Source organism: Balaenoptera acutorostrata, chromosome 4 (assembly GCF_949987535.1).
Source record: "Balaenoptera acutorostrata chromosome 4, mBalAcu1.1, whole genome shotgun sequence".
NCBI classification, from domain to species: domain Eukaryota; kingdom Metazoa; phylum Chordata; class Mammalia; order Artiodactyla; family Balaenopteridae; genus Balaenoptera; species Balaenoptera acutorostrata.
In genome coordinates this window covers 23,044,643-23,063,513 of record NC_080067.1, presented here as the reverse complement: position 1 = coordinate 23,063,513, position 18,871 = coordinate 23,044,643, and the positions used below count along the sequence as shown (strand labels likewise).

The window sequence follows — 18,871 nt, the reverse complement described above, 5'->3', positions numbered from 1 at the left end:
CCTTAAAATAAGATTTTTCATGTGTCTGGGGAGAAGTCAGCGTGGCCTTCTTCAAAGGCCAAAGAACAGACGTAATGCCCTTGAGAGTCTCGATTCCATCCCAACTCTGCAGCTAACTTCACCTGCACGGGGACCACACAGGAGCAGCTTCTGGGGCAGGTACAGAGACTCCCTTCTGCAGCTCCTCCTGCAGTGGCCCTTTTCCTGTTTATATTGGCCTTCTCAAGCACAAGTTGCTACTGCACACACCCACCCCCATAGCTTTGTAGGCACTCCCTCAATCTCTAAATGCCCCGTGCCTTCCTTTCCAACAGCTGCCAGCCCCCAGCAATGACCTTGGCTGGAGCCCATGCTTCCAGGAGCCAGAGGGAGGTGGTTCTGGGTGCTGCCCAGGCACGGTAGGCAGACGCAAAGCTGCACTACCCTCCAGCGCCCCTCAGGCTTCCCCAGGGCCTGCAATGGGATCCCACTGCCTCCACCGTATCCTCCCAGTGCCTAGAGAAAGAGACTGGGAAGAGGAGCCCACATTCTGCACCAAAATTCCTATTGGTATCCATTCCAATGGTCCCACTGCTGCCCCCAGCTCTTCCCTCCTTCCTCTGCTCTCTGGCTCTCAGCTCTGGGCATCCCTAAGGTAATTAATATTAATATTTACTAATAGCTGAGTGCTATGATAAGACAGCACCGCCCTGAGACTTTGCACTTTTCATCTCGCCCACAACTACCCAGTGAGGCAAACTGTTGCCCTTCTTACAGATGAGGACTCAAGGGGTTGAGGTGGAATTTCAACCCCCCCTGCCTGACTCTAGAAGGCCAATTTCCCCTTCAAATTCACCTTCCTCAGCCCCTTCCAGCGTGGGCTCCTTCACCTTCTAACCGTCCTAATTTCTACCCAATCTCATATACTCCTCAGTAACCTTTGACTCATTCCATTACTGTAGATGCTGCCCCAAACCTCCCTTTGTCCTCACTCCCAGCAGAGGGTCACCTGCCACACCAAGAAAACAGGTCACTGAAGGCCTTTCCCTTGCCTCTCCTGCATGTCCCAACTGGTCACGTTATCATCCACACCTGCTCTGCCCCTTCCCGCCTCCATTCAACCCTCCCGCTGGCAGCCTCTCCACCATCACCACGGCGCCATGAAGCCACTTTCTCAAGGACCCATTTAGGGGCCTCCTTCAGGCCCAGCAGCAGCTCATCCGCTCTCCCCTCCATGACCCTCTCCCCGCCCAGCACCTCCTAGTGCCTTTCCCTCCATCCTCTTTTTAAACCTAAGGTTTTCCAGGAGCCTATCCTGGCTTCTCTTTGTCCTCATGTCTTGTCCCTGGACATCTCACCTGCTCTCAAGCCACTAGCTATTAATTTTGTGTTGTGTGTCTGACACTGACCTGTCTGAGCCCCAGGGCCTGATTTCCAACTGCCAATCAGACATCCGTGGCATGATATCCTATAGGAATCTCAATCTCAAAGAGCCCAAATCCAGCAGCAACTCTTATTCCTCAGACCAGTAGCTCCTCCTGGGTTCTCTTCCTTGGGTGACACGCCCACTAACCCCATCTGGAAGATGGATGCCACCATTATCTCCCCCCACTCTGTCTCCCAGTAACTGGTCCCCAAGCGCTGTCCTTTCTAACTCAGCAATGTCTCTAGAATTTGTCCTCTTCTTCCCATCCCTTCCCCACTTCTGGGACCAGGACCCACCTTGGCTCAGCTGGAGTGTTACAACGCCGTCCTCACTGTTCACCTGCCCTGAAGGCTTGTCCTACTCCAGTTCACTTTTCACACCGCAGCCAGTGATTGTTCTGTAAGACAGACCTGGCCTAGACCCTCTCTTCTTCTGTGACCCTCCTCTACCGATTTGATCAAGCTTTATGCCAAAGCCCTTCACCATGTGACCAGCTGCTTCCTCACCCCCGGCATCCAGACCCTGCTCCTGCTGTTCCCCACACACACCCTTCTACACACTGGTCATTATTTGCACTCTGCCATATTTGGTCACCAATCTGGATTCTTCCCTTACTTCTTTCTCAATTATTTTCCAGGTTCTATTGCTATAGAAAAGTTATTTATTTCCAAAGGACTGTTTCTGGTCCCTCTGATCATGTATAGAGCCTATTGCACGAAGAAGATGCTCACACAGCAACAAAGATGGGGTTAGTGAGGCCCCAGATGGGAGGCAGTGTAAGATTTATGAGGCACTACCAGGGTAGGGAGAGGCCGTCCTAGCCCCATCTCCCCACTTCCAGAGCAGTGTTCCTTCCAGAGACAGGACTGGTTTCCAAAGTCTCTCTCAAAATGAGAGAGAGGGCCTGTGGGAAGCAGCTGGCCTTTTAAAATGGACCGGTTAGGGTTGTTGACGTCCACAGTACTCTGGCTTTGCAAGACTAACCTGATGCTGAAAAGAATCCCGACAGTCTCAGTGAGCACGGTTCCTGAAGGGGAGGTTGCTGGGGGCAGGGGAGAGAGGAGAGAAGAGCCTTACTTGAGTTTCGATTAAAGGGGTGCTTCAGCGTGCTCCAGGCTGAGGTCAGGGAGCCCAGGGTGGCCCTGACCCGGAGGCTGTACGGTACAGTGGCAGTGATGTCATCAGTGATGTCACACTCGGGCCCTTGGGTGGGCGAGCACCAGCTGCTGGGGATCCAGATGTGGCTCATGTACAGGCTCTCGTACTCTCTGGCCAAAGACAGGAGGGGACAGCGTCACACCAGCCCCTTCTACCCAGGCTCAATGATGGTTTCAAGTAACTGTCGCATCCACTGACTTTTTATGGGTCAGGAAAACAAGCATTTGCTCCATACTCCAGTTTCTCCCCTCTCCTCCCTCACCAACCATCCTTTCCTCCTTACTCCTTCTCACCAGACAAGGGAGGCCCAAGCATAAACCCCACTCTGTCCCAGTCTCTCCATCTGAACGCTCACCACCCCAGTCTCAGCCACTGTCATCCCTTGCCTTGCTGTGTGTCTCCTGACTGATTTTCCTGCTTCCCTTCCTGCCAGTCTTCAAACCATTCATCACTCAGTAGAGCGTAACATTTGTCTCCTTAGTGGCTTCCAAAGAGTCTAGAATGGAATCCAAACTCTCTCCCATGGCCTACAAGACTCTCTGGCCTTCTCACTACACCCCTAAACGTGATGCTCCCTCCACACAGGCCTGCTCGCCCCCCCTCCGACAGGCTGTCACGTTCGCTGTGCCTCAAGTGTTCTGCCCCTGCATTCCCATTGGCTGCCTGCTCCTGTCCTTCAGGTATTGGCTAAAATATCACATCCTCAGACAGACCTTCCCCGACCATCTGATAAAAAGCTGCCACAGAGTCAACTCTCTGTTGCATCAGGCTTTTAGCTTCCTCCTAGAGATGATTTCTATCTGAACTTACCTACAGCAATGCTGCCCGATAGAACTTTCCGTGTTGGTGGAAATGTTCTCTATCCATGTTGTTCTATATGGTAACTACTAGCCGCATGTGGCTATTAAGAACTTGAAATGTGGCTCGTATGACTGGGAAAGAGACATTTTAATTTAATTTAACTTTGATTAATTTAAATTTAAATAGCTGTCTGTGTCTAGTGGCTACCACACTGGACAGTGCAGACCTCGTGTACTTATTTCTTTACCTTTTTACTGTCTCCTCCTCTAAATGTAAGCTCCCTCTGTCCAGAAGCTTTGTCGACTGTACCCGTGAGCCTAAGAGAATGTCTGCACATGTAGCTGTTCAGTTTGTATAAATTGTTAATGAAATATATTGAGCACCTTCTGTGTCCCTGTCACTCCTTGACAGCTCCAAGGGCCTGGACACCTGGAGAAGGGCCAGCTGACCTATAGGATCACAATTTGTTTTGGCTTCTAGGGGCAAGCACACAGTCAGGAAAACTGAGGTCTCCCCCACCCCCAAAGGATCTGAGTCCCCAGTGATTTCTCCACCTCAAGTCAGAGGCAAACTCGTTTCTTCTTAAAATTTTCTTCAGCATTAGACAATTGACTCACTGTTGGAAAGAAGCTTCACCAAAAAGTGTTTATACATGTTTGTGTTCCCGGGGAGTTCACTGTCAAATCCATGGGACAATATCCCTGTTGCTTCAACTCTCTCAGTGCCCATGCAGACAGAGGATGCAGATCATGGGCAATAACCTCTCCCTGGGCTCACAAAGCTTCCTTGAGCTCCGGAATGAAGGTTGTGATTCCTGGAGAGGAATCAACTAATGTCTAAAAGAGAAAAACTGAAGAAAAAAAAAAAAAAAACACCAAAAAACGAAAAAACAAAACTCACCCTTGGTACTCGACAGAATAGTGTATTATTTCTCCAGGCACAATCACTGGGCTCCACGTCAAGACATGCTTCATGTTGGTTGATTGTACAGAGAGGTTCTGAGGGGCAGGCAGAACAGCCACTCCATCTGGGACCAAGGCAGATAGACAGGCTGACAGGTAAGCTCAGGGGGCTGGCATCGGGGGAAATGCCACAGCTTCAAGTTAGTTTCTAATGAAAAGCCAAACATGCTTAGGAACTAGAAACAACTCTAATGTCACCATACTTGTGTTCATGCTAAATTTTTGCTATCATCATTGTAATTCTGCCTTTGGTGATTGAATGGCATGTTAATATTAATAATAATAATGGCTAATATTATTGAGCACTTACCATGCTCTATCTAGGCCGTGTGCTAGGTTGTCACACGATTATCTCATTTAATCCTCATGACCATACTGGGAGGTAAGGACCATTAGTTTCTCTGTTGTACAAATGAGAAAACTGAAGCACGTTATGTACAACCCTTATGTCATGTTGATCTAGATGCAGGCCTTGACTCTGCCACTTATTACGTGACCTAAAGCAAGTTGCGTAAACCTGAGCCCCCCACCCCTATATGGCAAACCCATACCGGCTCCTGCCACCTTCTCATCACCACCCTCTCCTGCTACTGCCATCCTCAGGTACCAAAGCAATTCGTTTGTGTCCCCAAGAAGGCCAAACAGGGCGCAGCTGCCATCTGGGAAGTGCAGGCTCAGGTCTGCCGTGGAAGGAGTCCAGTGCAGAAAGGCACCAAGCCAGCTCGGAGGCTCCGCCCCAGGCAGCCTGCAGCCCTCTGAGCCAGCCGGGATTCAAGCACCTGCTCACACAGCTGTGTGCTCAGAGTGTGCACACAGTGGGTCTACAGTTTGCACACAGAATCAAAGAGGCCTGTGAAGCTGAACCTGCCCTCTTAAGGACTTTGCAGCCCCAGGGCTCATCCTTGCATGTAACCCAGGGTGCAGTCTGGATCTTCCGCTATGGTCTTCCCCTCCGACTTTCACACACTCTTCTTTCAATGCCCAGCACCTGCCTCCCTTTGCTGTTACAGTTGCAGTGATAATATCGACAGCATGGTGTGTGTGAGGCTGGGACCCTCGCCTGGGACTTCTCATCTGTGTGCCTGTCTCCAGATTGGCACCTGCTGTTCGTTATCCAGCGCTGTAACCACGAGAGGATGGGTGCTGCCAGGGACACCCCACCTGGTGCCCTTGCTTCTTCTCTAATGTAGGACCCTGGTGATGCATCCCGATCTCACTCTCAGCATCCACGGCCTGCCCTGTGAAGAAACACCTAGGGTACCCACAAGGGAGGCTTCCTGCCCTCCCCACCTTTAAACTTGTAATCACCCAAGGGATGAAAAGGAAAAGAGCCAGCTGCAGTGAGGTCACATGGGAGGGTGGAGTGTGGTCCTCTCTGACATCCTTCCTCTGGTAAAGTAGACAAAACATTTCCCTAGTCAGATATGTGAAGATTATAAAGCTATGTAAATATAAAGCTCTAATTCATAATTCTAAAACTCTCAAAAATGAAATCTCCTGGCCCAGATGATTACACTGGAGAATACTATGAAATAGTTAAAGAGAAATTAACACCAATTTTATACAATCTCTTCAAAAAAATAGAAGAGGAAAAAGCACTTTCCAACTAATTTATGAGGCCAGTATTACCCTGATACCAAGATCAGGTAAAGGTAGCATGTATTTAAAAAAACAAAAGACTACAGATCAATATATCTCATGCACTTAAATGCCAAAATCTTCAACAAAATACTAGCAATCCAAATTCAATAATGTATAAAAAGGATTATGCACCATGATCAAGTGGAATTTATTCCAGGTGTGCAAGGCTGGTTCAATATTTGAAAATCAATTAATGTAATCCACTGCATGAACAAATTAAAGAAGAAAAATCATACAATCATATCAGTTGACACTGAAAAAGCATTTACAAAATTCAACATCCATTCATGATTTAAAAACAGAAAACAACAACAACAAAAAACCTCTCTTTGAGTCAAGAACATTAGGGAGTTACCTCAATTTGATAATGACCATCTATAAAAAACCTACAGTTAACATCTTATTCAATGGTGAAAGACTGAATTCTTTCCCCCTAAAATCAAGAACAAGGCAAGGGTGCTCACCCTCATCACTTTTACTCGACATTGTACTAGAAGTTCTAGCAGCTGTAATAAGGCAAACAAAGGAAGTAAAAGGCATTACAGATTGGAAAAGAAGTAATTAATCTCCCCCTATTTGCACGCTACGTAGGAAATCCCACAGAATCTACCAAAAAACCTCCTAAAACTAATAGTGAGTTCAGCAAGTTCATAGGATACAAGATAAACATTAAAAATTAGTTGTACTTTTAAATACTAGAGATGAAAACTTATACACAGAAATTTAAAACATTATTTACAATCATTCCCTCCCTCAAAAGAAAAACTCAGGTGTAAATCTAACGAAACATATCTAGGATTTGTATGGGGAAAACTCCACAATGCTGGTGAAAGATTTCAAAGAAAATATAAATAGATGGAGAGACATACTGTGCTCATGAATCGGACAATTTGACATAGTTAAAATGGTAATTCTCCCCAAATTGATATACAGGATTAACGTGATTCCTATCAAAATCCCAGCAAGGTTTTTTGTAGATATATACCAGCTTTTTTATTTATTTATTTTTATTTTTTTTGGTTGCGTTGAGTCTTCGTTTCTGTGCAAGGGCTTTCTCTAGTTGTGGCAAGCGGGGGCCACTCTTCATCGCGGTGCGCGGGCCTCTCTCTCGTTGCGGAGCACAGGCTCCAGACGCGCAGGCTCAGTAATTGTGGCTCACGGGCCCAGTTGCTCCGCGGCATGTGGGATCCTCCCAGACCAGGGCTCGAACCCGTGTCCCCTGCACCGGCAGGCAGACTCTCAACCACTGCGCCACCAGGGAAGCCCTATACCAGCTTTTTCCAAAATTTATAAGCAAAGGCAAAGGAACGAGAATAACTGAAACAACTGTGAAAAAGAATAAAGTGAGAGAAATCAATCTACCCAATTTTAAGACTTACAGTAATGAAGATTGTGCGGTATTGACAAAGAAATAGACATATAGATTGATGAAACAATATAGACATCCCAGAAATAGACCCACACAATGCTCAACTGATTTTTGGCAAAGGTACAAAAGCAATTCAATGAAGGAAGGATAGCCTTTTCAACGAATAATATTAGAGCAATTGGATATTTGCAGGCAAATAAAAAACCTCAACCTAAATCTCACACCTTATGCAAAAATTAACTCAAAGTGGACCATAGACTTAAGAATGCAAAATATGAAACTCTGAACTTTTAGGGAAAAACATAGGAGAAAATCTTCAGAGCTAGACCGAGATTTCTTAGACTTGACACCAAAAGCAAGATCCATAAAAGGAAACATTTATAAATGGGCATCATCAAACTTAAAATATCTTGCTCTGCAAAAGACCCTGTTAAGAGGATGAAAATACAAGATACAGACTGGGAGAAAGTATTTGCAAACTATATATCGCACAAAGGATTCATATCTAGAATATACATACAAAGAATACTCAAAACCCTACAGTAGAAAAGCAAACAATTCAATTAGAAAATGGGCAAAAGACATGAAGAGTCATTTCACCAAAAAGCACATACAGATGGCAAATGAGCACATGAAAAGATGTTCAATATCATTAGCTATTAGGGAAATGCAAATTAAAACTTCCGTGAGATAGCACCACACAGCCATCAGAATGACTAGAAATTTTTAAAGTAACAATACCAGACCCTGGTGAGGATGCAGGGAAAGTCATTCATACATCGCTGGTGGGAATATAAAGTGGTACAGCCACTCTGGAAGATAGTTCAGCAGTTTCTTGTGAAACTAAACTTGTAATTACTATACAGCCCACCAAGTTGCACTCTTGGGCATTTATCCCAAAGTAGTTAAAATTTATATCACACAAGATCTGCACAACAATGTCTATAAACAAACTGGAATCAGCCCAGATGCCCACAGGTGAATGGTTAAACAAATTATGGTATATCCAATAAAAAGGAACAAATTATCACTACATAAAACAATCTGGATGAATCTCTAGGAAATTATGCCAAGTGAAAAAACCCAACCCCCCAAAAGTTACATACTGTATGATTCTATTTTTATAACATTTTGAAATGGCAAAATTTTAGAAATGGAGAACAGATTAATGGTTGCCAGGGGTTAGGAACAGTGGGGAAAGGCACAGTAGGCGGAGGTTCTAAAAAGGCAACAGGAGTATCGTTGTGATACTGGAACTGTTCAGTATCTTGACTGTGGCGATAAATACACAAACCTATTACACACACACACACACACACACACACTCGAACGAGTGCAAGTAAAGCTGGGGAAATCTGAATAAGACAGGTGGATTGTATCAATGATGTCAATATCCTGGTGGTGATATTATACTATTGTTTTGCGAAATACCATTGGGGAAACTGGGCTTTCTGTATTATTTCTTATAACTGCATATAAATCTAGAATTACCTCAACAAAATTTCAGTTAAAAAATACAAAATAGTGTCATCACACCTAAAAAATTAGCATTAATTCTGATTATCTGCATGACAAGACACATTTTAAAAGACCATGATAGGATAAATTCAAACAGGATGAAATGCACCTAGGAGAAAAGTAAAGTTGTAGAATAAGGTGCAGTCAATTAAATCAGTGAGGGACACCTGTTTAGGGTGGGAGACCTAACAATTAGGTGTCCTAATGACCAGGGCACTCATCAAGGCTTCAAGCAACATACTCTGAGGTTGAGTTTCTGGGTATATCTTTCTTTATGAGAGGCACACAGGCAGGACAACAGCAAGAGATGTCCCAAAATTTAGGTGACTCCATTATGTTATGCAGCAGTTTGCACTTGTGTAACTGTCTTCTCCTACCTGTGAAGTTCCAAATCTAACTCCACTATGGGCAAAATACTCAGTTTCATTCCTGTCTTAAAATGAAAACTACTGCTTCTTTCTGAGCCCTGTAGGCAACATCTTCAATATCTTTATGCCATTTGTATCGTATATTCCAAGTTCCTTCTTTGTCTTGTTGTTGTTTATGTAGCACACATACACATTGGGAATGAGATGGAAAATCAGTAATGCCCATGAACTACTGATGCCAGGGGATGTTTAATTGGGTTACATAGAAAGCATGGTGGCCCTACATGAGGAAAGATCCATTTTATGCTAGGACACTAAATAGGGAAGTCTATTTTCAGCTCAGACTCCAAGCTGAAAGTGACTCCTTTCACCTAGGAAGTGTTTCATAGGTGAAACCCCTCCAGCTGTTAGACAAGGCTCACTGTGGTCCTGAGAACACAATTCAGTGGAGAAAAAGGAAACTTCGTTATCCACCCACCATTCTCATTAACAAGAAGTGTCGTCTACCAGCCTTCCTTCAAGTCTCTGAAGAAACCAGTTAATAGAGACTCTTCCTGATGTGAATGAGCAAATGCAAAAACAAAGAATGCACGCAAGGCGGGAGGGGAGAGTAAGCTTACAGTGTGAACAGGAAAGACATATTGGCCACAGCGAGAAGGGTGCAAAATTGGGAATAATTATTTCCTCAGCCACACTGGATGAGAATTCTCAACGGAGCTAGACCAAGATATTGGAATATCTTCTGTATAACTGTTTGGCTCCTTGTGAATAGTTATGCTCCCGTTACTGTAGAGAATTGTTCTTGTTCTAGCAGTCTGACTCCAGTATCTCAAGAAGGCCCACTGGGTGGAGCCTCTTGGGTGTTTCCAACAGAGACCTGAGCCAGGTGACTGTGACTATTTAAGATTCTGCTGCTCAGTGTGGCAGAAAGTAGCTAAGCAACATTTTTTGCATAGAGCTGCATTCACAAAGCTGATCCCTCTTTCTTGCGGCCTGTTAGTATTCTATTGCTGCTGTAACAAATTCCCACAAATGTAGTATCTGAAAACAACACGGATTTATTATTTTCCAGTTCCATAGGTCAGAAATCTGATACAGGTCTAACTGGGCTAAAATCAAGGTGTTGGCAGGACCGCAGGCTCCAGGGGAGACTGTTTTCTTGCCATTCCCAGCTGCTGGTGGCCACCCACCTTCTTGCGCATGGCTCCTCCTTCCTCCGTCTTTAAAGCCAACAATGGCTGGTTGAGTCCCTTTCATGCTTCAAATTTCTCCTGCCTCTTTTTCTGTCCTCCCATCTCTCTCTCAGTGCATCCAGGAAAGGTTCTCAGCTTTGAAGGACTCATGTGATTAGATTGGGCCCACACTGATAATCCAGGATAATCTCCTAATCTCAAAATCCCATAACATTAATCATATCTTTAAAATCCCTCTTTCCATAAGAGGTAACGTATCCACAGGTTCCAGGAATTAGAACGTGGATGTCTTTGGGGGACCATCATTCTGACTACCTCATGGGGCTTGCACTTCAGGGGATACTGATACCATGAACTGACGCGATACCCTAAAATGTCTCCCTCGAATACAGTAAATTATTTCAAAGAGAATCCCCTTGTATGTGACCAGAAGAAGAAAAGAGCAAGGCTGAGCTAGGACATGGCTGCTAAGCAGGTTGCTGGCATCACTCGCTGCCTAAGTAACTAGTGCCCACACCCCAGCTTCAAAAGGTATGCAAACCAATTCATGCCTCAGGAAAGTGATCTACTGCTTCAGGATCTTAAAGTATGGCCTTTGGATCAGCAGCATCACAATACCCAGGAGCTTATTAGAAATGCAGACTCTCAGGCTGCAACCTGTGCCCTACAGAACCAGAATGTGCATTTTAACAAGATCCCCCAGGTAATTCATAAGCATATTAAAGTTTGAGAAGCACTGGTGTATAGAGTTCTAATTGTTTTCAACCTTGGCTGCCCATGAGAATCACTGGGGAGGTGGCTTTTTGTGGGTTTTTTTTTTTAAGTTTTATTTTGAAATAATTTCAGACTTACAGAAGAGTTGCAAAAATAGTACAGAGAGCTTCCATATACCCTTCATTCAGCCTTCCAGATGTACATGACCATAGTACAAATATGAAAAGGAAGATATTAACATTGGCCCAATATCAATAATGAAGCCTCAGTATTTATTCGAATTTCACCGATTTTTTCCCCTAAAGTCTTCCTTCCTTCCTTCCTGCCTTCCTTCCTTCCTTCCTTTTTTTTCAGGAACCAATCCAGGATCCCACATTTAGTTGTCATATCTATACTTAGTCTTCTTCAGTCTGTCCTCAATCTTTCCTTGACATTTTTTACGGGTACTGGTCAGTTGTTTTCTAGACTATTTCTCAGTTTTGGTTTGTCTAATGTTTTTTCATGATTTGATTAAGGTTGTGCATTTTTGGCACATACTCACAGGGAATACATGATGTTGCTATGTCTTATTACTGGTGGTGTTAACTTTGACCCCTTGGCTAAGGTGGTGTCTTCACTATAAAATGACCATTTTCCCCTTTATAATTAATAAATAACTTAGGGGAGATACTGTGACACTATGCAAATATTCTTTCTCCCCCAACTTTCATCCATTAATTTTTGTGTTTATTGGTGGATGTTACTTGCAACAATCATTGCTGTGATGTTTTAATTGTGATTTTCTATGTGTTAACTGGAATTCTGTAAGAAAGAGCTCTTCCTTCTCCACCATTTGTAATGGAAATTTATTTTATTCTATCGTTATTTATTTTGTTACTCAAATTGTTCCAGCTTTGGCCATTGGGAGCTTTCTTGGGTTTTGTGTCCTTTTGACTTACTCCCATCTCTCACTCTCTTTTTTCATGTTATTTTTATTAATAGACTTTTAATTTTTAGAATAATTTTAGATTTATAGGGAAAAAATGCAGACAGTAAGTACACAGAGTTCCTGTACACCCTTCACTCAGCTTCCCCTAATGCTAACATCTTATATAGTCATGATATATTTGTCAAAACTAAGAAACTAACATTGTACATTACTATTAACTAAACTCCAAACTTTGTATGGATTTTGCCAAATTTTCCACTAATGTCCTTTTCTCATTCCAGGATCTAATCCAGGATACTTGTTGCATTTTGGCCCCCATCCTTTTTTGAGCACTTCCTTCCTTACCACAAGATTCTGCTCCCAGTTATGGAATAAACCACTTCTCTAAGGAGCCCCACCCAGGAAGTTTTGAAAAATCCCAAAGACCAGGCAACACCCTAGATTAGTTAAATCAGACCTCTGGCTGTGAAATCCTGGCATTTGTACTTTTAAAAGCTCTCCAGTTAATTCCAATGTGCACTTGAGATTGAGAACCACTGATCTAGACCTTACTTCAGGTAGCTGAAAAATAGTTAAAACTATGAACGATATATGATATCACTTATATGTGGAATCTAAAATATGACACAAATGAACCTATCTATGAAACAGAAATGGAATCATGCACATAGAGAACAGACTGATGGTTGCCAAGGGGGAGGGGGTTGGGAGAAGGGATGGAGTGGGAGGCTGGGGTTAGCAGATGTAAGCTTTTATGTATAGAATGGATAAACAACAGGTCCTACTGTGTAGCTCAGAGAACTGTATTCAATATCATGGGATAAACCATAATGGAAAAGAATATAAAAAAGAATGTATATATATGTATAACTGAATCACTCTGCCATACAGCAGTAATTAACACATTATAAATCAACTATACTTCAATAAAAAAAAAACTATGAATGATAAATCCCTAAAGACTTAGATGTATTTCCCAGCAGGTTCTTATGTTTCCTGAAGACAGGAAACACTGTTTTGTTCATATCTAACCAGCACCTAACCCAGAACGCAGCACACAGCAGGCGCTCAGAAATACAGAATGAATGAAAACGAAACAGGTGAACCAAGTCTTGGCTCCTTAGTGAAATTAGCCTCGGCCTGATTTTTTCCCCCGAATTCCTATCTCACATTAGACCTTTGTGCCATTCTGAGGTTTATGCCCACCACAAAGTCCCTGGGCACATTTCCCAGGCAGAACCCCTTGCATCTCCTCCCTGGAATCGCCATTCTGGCTTCCCCTCACTGGGTCTGCTGTCAGCTCCCCTCGTTTGGGTTCTGTTCTGCCACCTTTATCTCCAACAGCCCTTATAGCAAATGTGTCAGAAAACATAGCAACATCTTCTTTATTCCTTTTGCTTTGTCCCTCTAAACTTTTTCTGACCTGCTTCAATGTCTCAGCTTCTTCTGCAGAGAAGTACAAAGGGCACAGGCTCTGTAGGCAGCAGAACCAGAGTCAAATCCCAGTTCTCCCACTTATTAGATATATACACTTGGGCAAATAGCTGAACCTCTCTGAGTCTCTATTTCCTATTGTATAAAATGGGGGTTATATCACCTACCTTGCAGGATTGATGTGAGATGTCAAGAGAATATTTTTGCTAATCCAGAGCATGGTGTGCGGTCATAAATGGCAGTTGCGATGGTCATTGTCGCTGTTATTATTGCTGTTATTATTACTATTATTATTATTATTACTGGTAGTGGGAATCAGTTTCCTGAATTACACACTATTATTTGAAAGGGACAGGGCAAGGCAAATAAATTCTGTAAAAGAGAGCAAGACCTCTACCCATCTGTCCCAAGGATCTAGAGTAAGTAGTAGAAGTTCATTTAGGCATTGCAGAAATCACTGCAGGCTCCTACACCGTCCAGAGTAAATGGTCAAAATTGCATAAAGGCAACCTCAGCTAAAGCAAATAACTGCTGACACCACCATCGGTTTGCATAACCAACAGATGAAAAGTAACATGGGGGTGGGCACACTTACATCTTCAGAGTGCCTTTGTTTGCATAATCTCGTTTGACACCTCCCAACTGAAAGGTAGCTATTTTGACCATTTTGCAGATGAGGAAACTGAAGTGATAGCAATATATTCACTGAACGAGCAAGTGATAAAAGTCAAAACTCACACACAGGTCTTTCTCACTCTGACATCCTTGTGGCTTCTACCACTGGTGGGTTTCTTTGGTTTTTTTGGGGGGGGGTGGGTGGTGGAGGGGGACAGGGATGGTGGTTGTAGTTTTTTGTTTGTTTTTGTTTTTATTTCTGTGTAAGTTTACAGGTGTCTGAAGAGTACTCACCTCCAGGTCTACTTGAAATAGGAGTTTTCAGGAAAAGGCTTAAAAGACTAGACTACCTGATTGAAGAAAATATCAAATTAAAAAATGATAAAAAAAAAAAATGGGTGAAGGGGATCATAAAAGTATAAATTTCCAGTTATAAAATAAATAAATCATGGGGATGTAATATATAGCATGGTGACTATAGTTACTGTACTGCATATTTGAAAGTTGCTAAGAAAGTAGATCTTAAAAGTCTTCATCACAAGAAGAAAAAATTTGTATGGTGACAGCTGTTAACTAGACTTATTACAGTGACCATTTCACAATACATACAAATATCAAATCATTATGTGGTACACCTGAAACTAATATAATGTCATATGTCAGTTATACCTCAATTAAAAAAAAAAAATCAGGAAAAATATGCTGGCCTTTCCCCTTCTCATTTGGCCACCCCGTCTTCTCCCTTTAGCTTAGTGGAGGAGCGTTTTCCTAGCAACTTGTTTGTGCCACCAACTAATCAATCAATCAAGTAACTAACCAATCAACTAACATGCTGAGCCTAGCTAGGGGCTGTGGGGACGCCAGGAACGATGCCTTAGGCCCTGCCTTCAGGCCAGTGCCGGAAACAGAAATAACCCACTGAAACAGAGTACATGGGGTCAAGGATCAAAGGAGAGAGGTCTGGGAAGGGGCTGCAGGAGCAGGGACCCATCTGGCATGATGATGGGAGGACGGGTTTGGGATGGGGTAAGGACTGGAGAGGGAGCTTCTGAGGGAAAGAACAACAGTAAAGACCAGGAGGAGGAAATGAGGGGGTGATGCGCCAGCTGTGAAGACAGCAGCCGCCTGTGGCCCGTACTTGTTTTCAAGGAGTAGTGAGAAATAGGATTGGGGCCTAAATATGGTGTGTCGTGAAACAAACAGCAAATTTGCTCATCAGGCGCTGAGACATAGAGTTGTGAAGGGTTTTGAGCTACACAGGCATAAATTCGATGTTTAAGTCAGCTCTAAACATTTGCTGATCACCTCGGCACTGATGTGTTACCTGATTTAAACTAACTAGAATAATTAGTTCTCAGTGTTAAAAAAAAAAAAAGAAAGTGCTCAAGACACCCACAGACACTGCAAAGTGCCTAGTACTTTGGTGTATTCAAATTAGAAATTTCTCTTAAATGTTATTTGACAGGAAGAAACATCAAAAGCGAAAGCTGCGATTTCAGAACGATAACGTGTAGGTGCAAGCAGCCAGAAATGGAGCAGAGAAAATTATGTAATCTTACAGGCAGGCAAAATGTCCCAAACCAAATACTTTTAAAAATGGTATGGAGTAGCTGACTGCTACCTTTTCTGAAGTGACCAGGAGAGAATTCCAATTCTCATAAGTCTTGTACCCAATATTAAGGTTGCAAATTATGTCTTTTTATTCATGTGTATTTTGTTAGAATCTTTACTTAAACCTGTCCGTACAGTGAACATCTCTGAGGCACACACAGAAAGACTGAGATAATAACTATGTTGTGGCTTTTAAAACTAAATAGTAAGATAAATAACAAAATGCATGGATCTCTGCTAACCTTTAAACTATTTGTTCTGATGCTTTATCTTCCTAGATTGTTCTGTGGACATTAAGAGATTTCTAAACAGAATGCAGGCCTTTTCTTTGTGGGGACGGAGGATTAGGAGGTGAGAAACCTTTTCAAAAACAGACATAAGATGTTCTATGCATATATTGCAACCCCAAACCCTGGGAAAGTATTTTTCACCTTCTTAACCTATATTTGAGCCCCAGACTGTAGGCGGTATTCTGATTCATACTTACCCACGAGCAAACAAGGAATCAAGGCGTAGGAAAACCACATGATAAGACTTGTCTCGATTTCTTCTAGAACCATTGTGAGGGTCTCTGTTTGGCAGGCTCAGTTTCACCTGGAACATTGTTTCCTTCCAGAATGAAGCACTCTTTCCATATCAGCCATCCTTGCTTCAGAACGCAGAAGTTGGAGCTGAGTCTGAGTCGCTGTAAAGCCTGAATTGTTCTGGAAAGAGGAGCCAGCCCAGACAGCTCAGGAGAAGCGGGCTGGGCAGCACCCTCCTTTCTGCCCAAACCCAGATGTTGCATCAGGGGGTGTGGCCTAGGAGAGTTCCAGAGAAAAGATAACTCTGGGAAGCTTAAGAATCTGCATGGGGGAGATACCTGGATCATAGGCTCTGCCCTGGGGGACCCTGGTGGTCTCCAGAGGCACCCCTGGCAGTAGCAGGCAAGATTATCTAAACTTCTCATCAAATAGCTGTTCTCTTCCAAGTCTCTCTCCTGTGAGTTCATGCAAGCTAGGTACTGATTAGCTCTTTTTCTACATCTCCACTTCAAAAAAAGTAGAGAAGTTTAAAAAATTTTTTCTAAATATCTTTTATAGAGTCAGGAGGTGAAGAATATATAGCTTCATATTTGCTTGCATATGCAAAAAGAAAACCTGGAAGGAGATAGAGAAACTACCAAGATTGTTTACCTTGGGGCAAAGGGAGTGGGAATTGGGAAGACAGAGGAGAAAAATGGGAACGAGACTCTTTCCACTACATTTTGTTTGTTTGGGGATTTTTAAAAAATTGTTTTTATTGTGGTAAAATACACATAACATAAATTTACCATCTTAACCATTTTTAAGTATACAGTTCAGTGGTATCAAATGCATCCAAATTGTTGTACAATCATTACCAACATCTGTCCACGTAACTCTTTTCATCTTGTAAAACTGAAACTCTATATCCATTAAACAGTAACTCTGCCTTCTCCCCTCTCCTGGAAACCACCATTGTACTTCTGTCTTTATGGGTTTTACTACTCTAAGTACCTCATATAAGTGGAATCATGCAGTACTTGTCTTTCTGTGACTTGCTTATTTCACTTAGCATAATGTCCTCAAGTTTTGCCCATTTTGTAGTATATGGCAGAATTCCCTTCCTTTCTAGGGCTGAAAAATAGTCCATATACCACATTTTGCTTATCCATTCATCCATTGATGGACACTTGATTTGCTTCCACGTTTTAGCTATCGTGAATATAATGCTGCTCTGAACACAGATGTACTAATATCTCAAGACCCTGCTTTCAATTCTTGTGGGTGCTGTGTTATTTTTTATATTTTTTGATTACTGAACCATGTGAATGTATTATTGAAAACTTTATTTAAATGTTTTAAATTGGAAGGAAAATCTTATGATAGGGTTTGGCCTCTTAAAATGTCAGATTTTTAAAGACTCTAAACACTCCACATGTGCAAACGCTTCAGTGGAAAGAACATGAATTTTAGAGTGCAACACATTTTGATTCCAGTGTCAGAATTTATTTGCAATATAACCTTGGGAAAGTTACTTATTTATTCATTCAACAGACATTCACTAAGGGCTTATTATGTACTAGATCCTGGGAATTCGATAGTTCCTGCCCTCAACCAAAACCTAGTGGAGAAAATGGACATGAGAATAATCACAAATCAATACTGAAAATGAAGTGACAGAAATATTCACAAGGGAACAAAGGAGCATTAAAGAGAAACACCTAACCCAGCCTGGGTGATCAGAAAAGACTTCCTGGAGGTGAATTTGGGCTGAGTATTAAATGCTGAAAACGATCAGCCAGCCATAGCATGTTTAGGAAACCACGAGAAGTTTGATGCAACTGGAGAGCAAGGTTGGAGTTGCAAGAAATGGGGCTCAAATGCAGACAAAAACAGGACTCAAGAGGGAGCTTTGAATGCCTTGTTGAGGAGCTTAGAGTTTATCCTGAGTCAATGAGGGTCAAAGGAAGGGTCAAAAGCTCAAATATAATCTGTCATTCCCTGCATTTGAGCTTTAAAAAATTTATGACTAGGGTAGAGAAAATCGTGGAAGCGGCCAGACTGGAGGCAGGTGGGCCAGGAGGGAGGGATGTCGGTCAGCCAGTTGAGAGATGTTGGCTTCCACTAGGTTTTCCCATGTCTGTAGAGAAGTGACTAAATTCAAATGATGGAGGTAGAATTGACAGCTCCTAGATGTTGAGTGGATTGGAGGAGGAGGAGGCAAACATTATTTTCAGGTTCTAGGTTTGAATAACTAGGTGGATGACAGCACCTCAACCTAAATAATGTTAAGGAGGGTGGGGTGGGAGCAGGGCAGGCAGGGTTGGGGATGGTACAGAAAAAGGCTGCATGTGTTCAGCTCGATACACTTGACTTTGAGGTGCTCATATGGGCAGGGGGAGTCTCCAATATTCAAATGATCTTTGTCTCAGTTTATGAGTGTCAGGGTAAGGCACCACTTCCCCTATGTTCAGCATTTCAGTGGTAGCTAAGACCAGGAAGTGGGTGAGAACATTCAGGGAGAGTATGTAGATTAAAGAGATGGGTGGATACGCTCCAGGAGAAGACCTGCATTTAAAGGACCAGCACAAGCAAAATGACATAGGAAGATATAGGGGGAATAAATAGGCCAGAGAGGTGGTCCTGGAGCA

At 42.9% G+C, this 18,871-nt stretch overlaps 1 protein-coding gene across 1 annotated transcript in view; it reads right to left on the bottom strand.

Annotated features, from left to right (window-relative positions):
- The window catches only part of IL20RB (interleukin 20 receptor subunit beta), a 29,989-nt gene extending 13,583 nt beyond the window's left edge, over nt 1-16,406 (bottom strand). The window contains exons 1-3 of the mRNA XM_007170352.2: nt 16,205-16,406; nt 4,265-4,391; nt 2,483-2,673 (exon numbers count right to left, since the gene is read on the bottom strand). Coding sequence (XP_007170414.2) covers nt 2,483-2,673; nt 4,265-4,391; nt 16,205-16,277 — 391 coding nt within the window. The 5' untranslated portion in view covers nt 16,278-16,406. The remainder of the gene's footprint in view (nt 1-2,482; nt 2,674-4,264; nt 4,392-16,204) is intronic.
- Between the last annotated feature and the right edge of the window lie 2,465 nt (nt 16,407-18,871).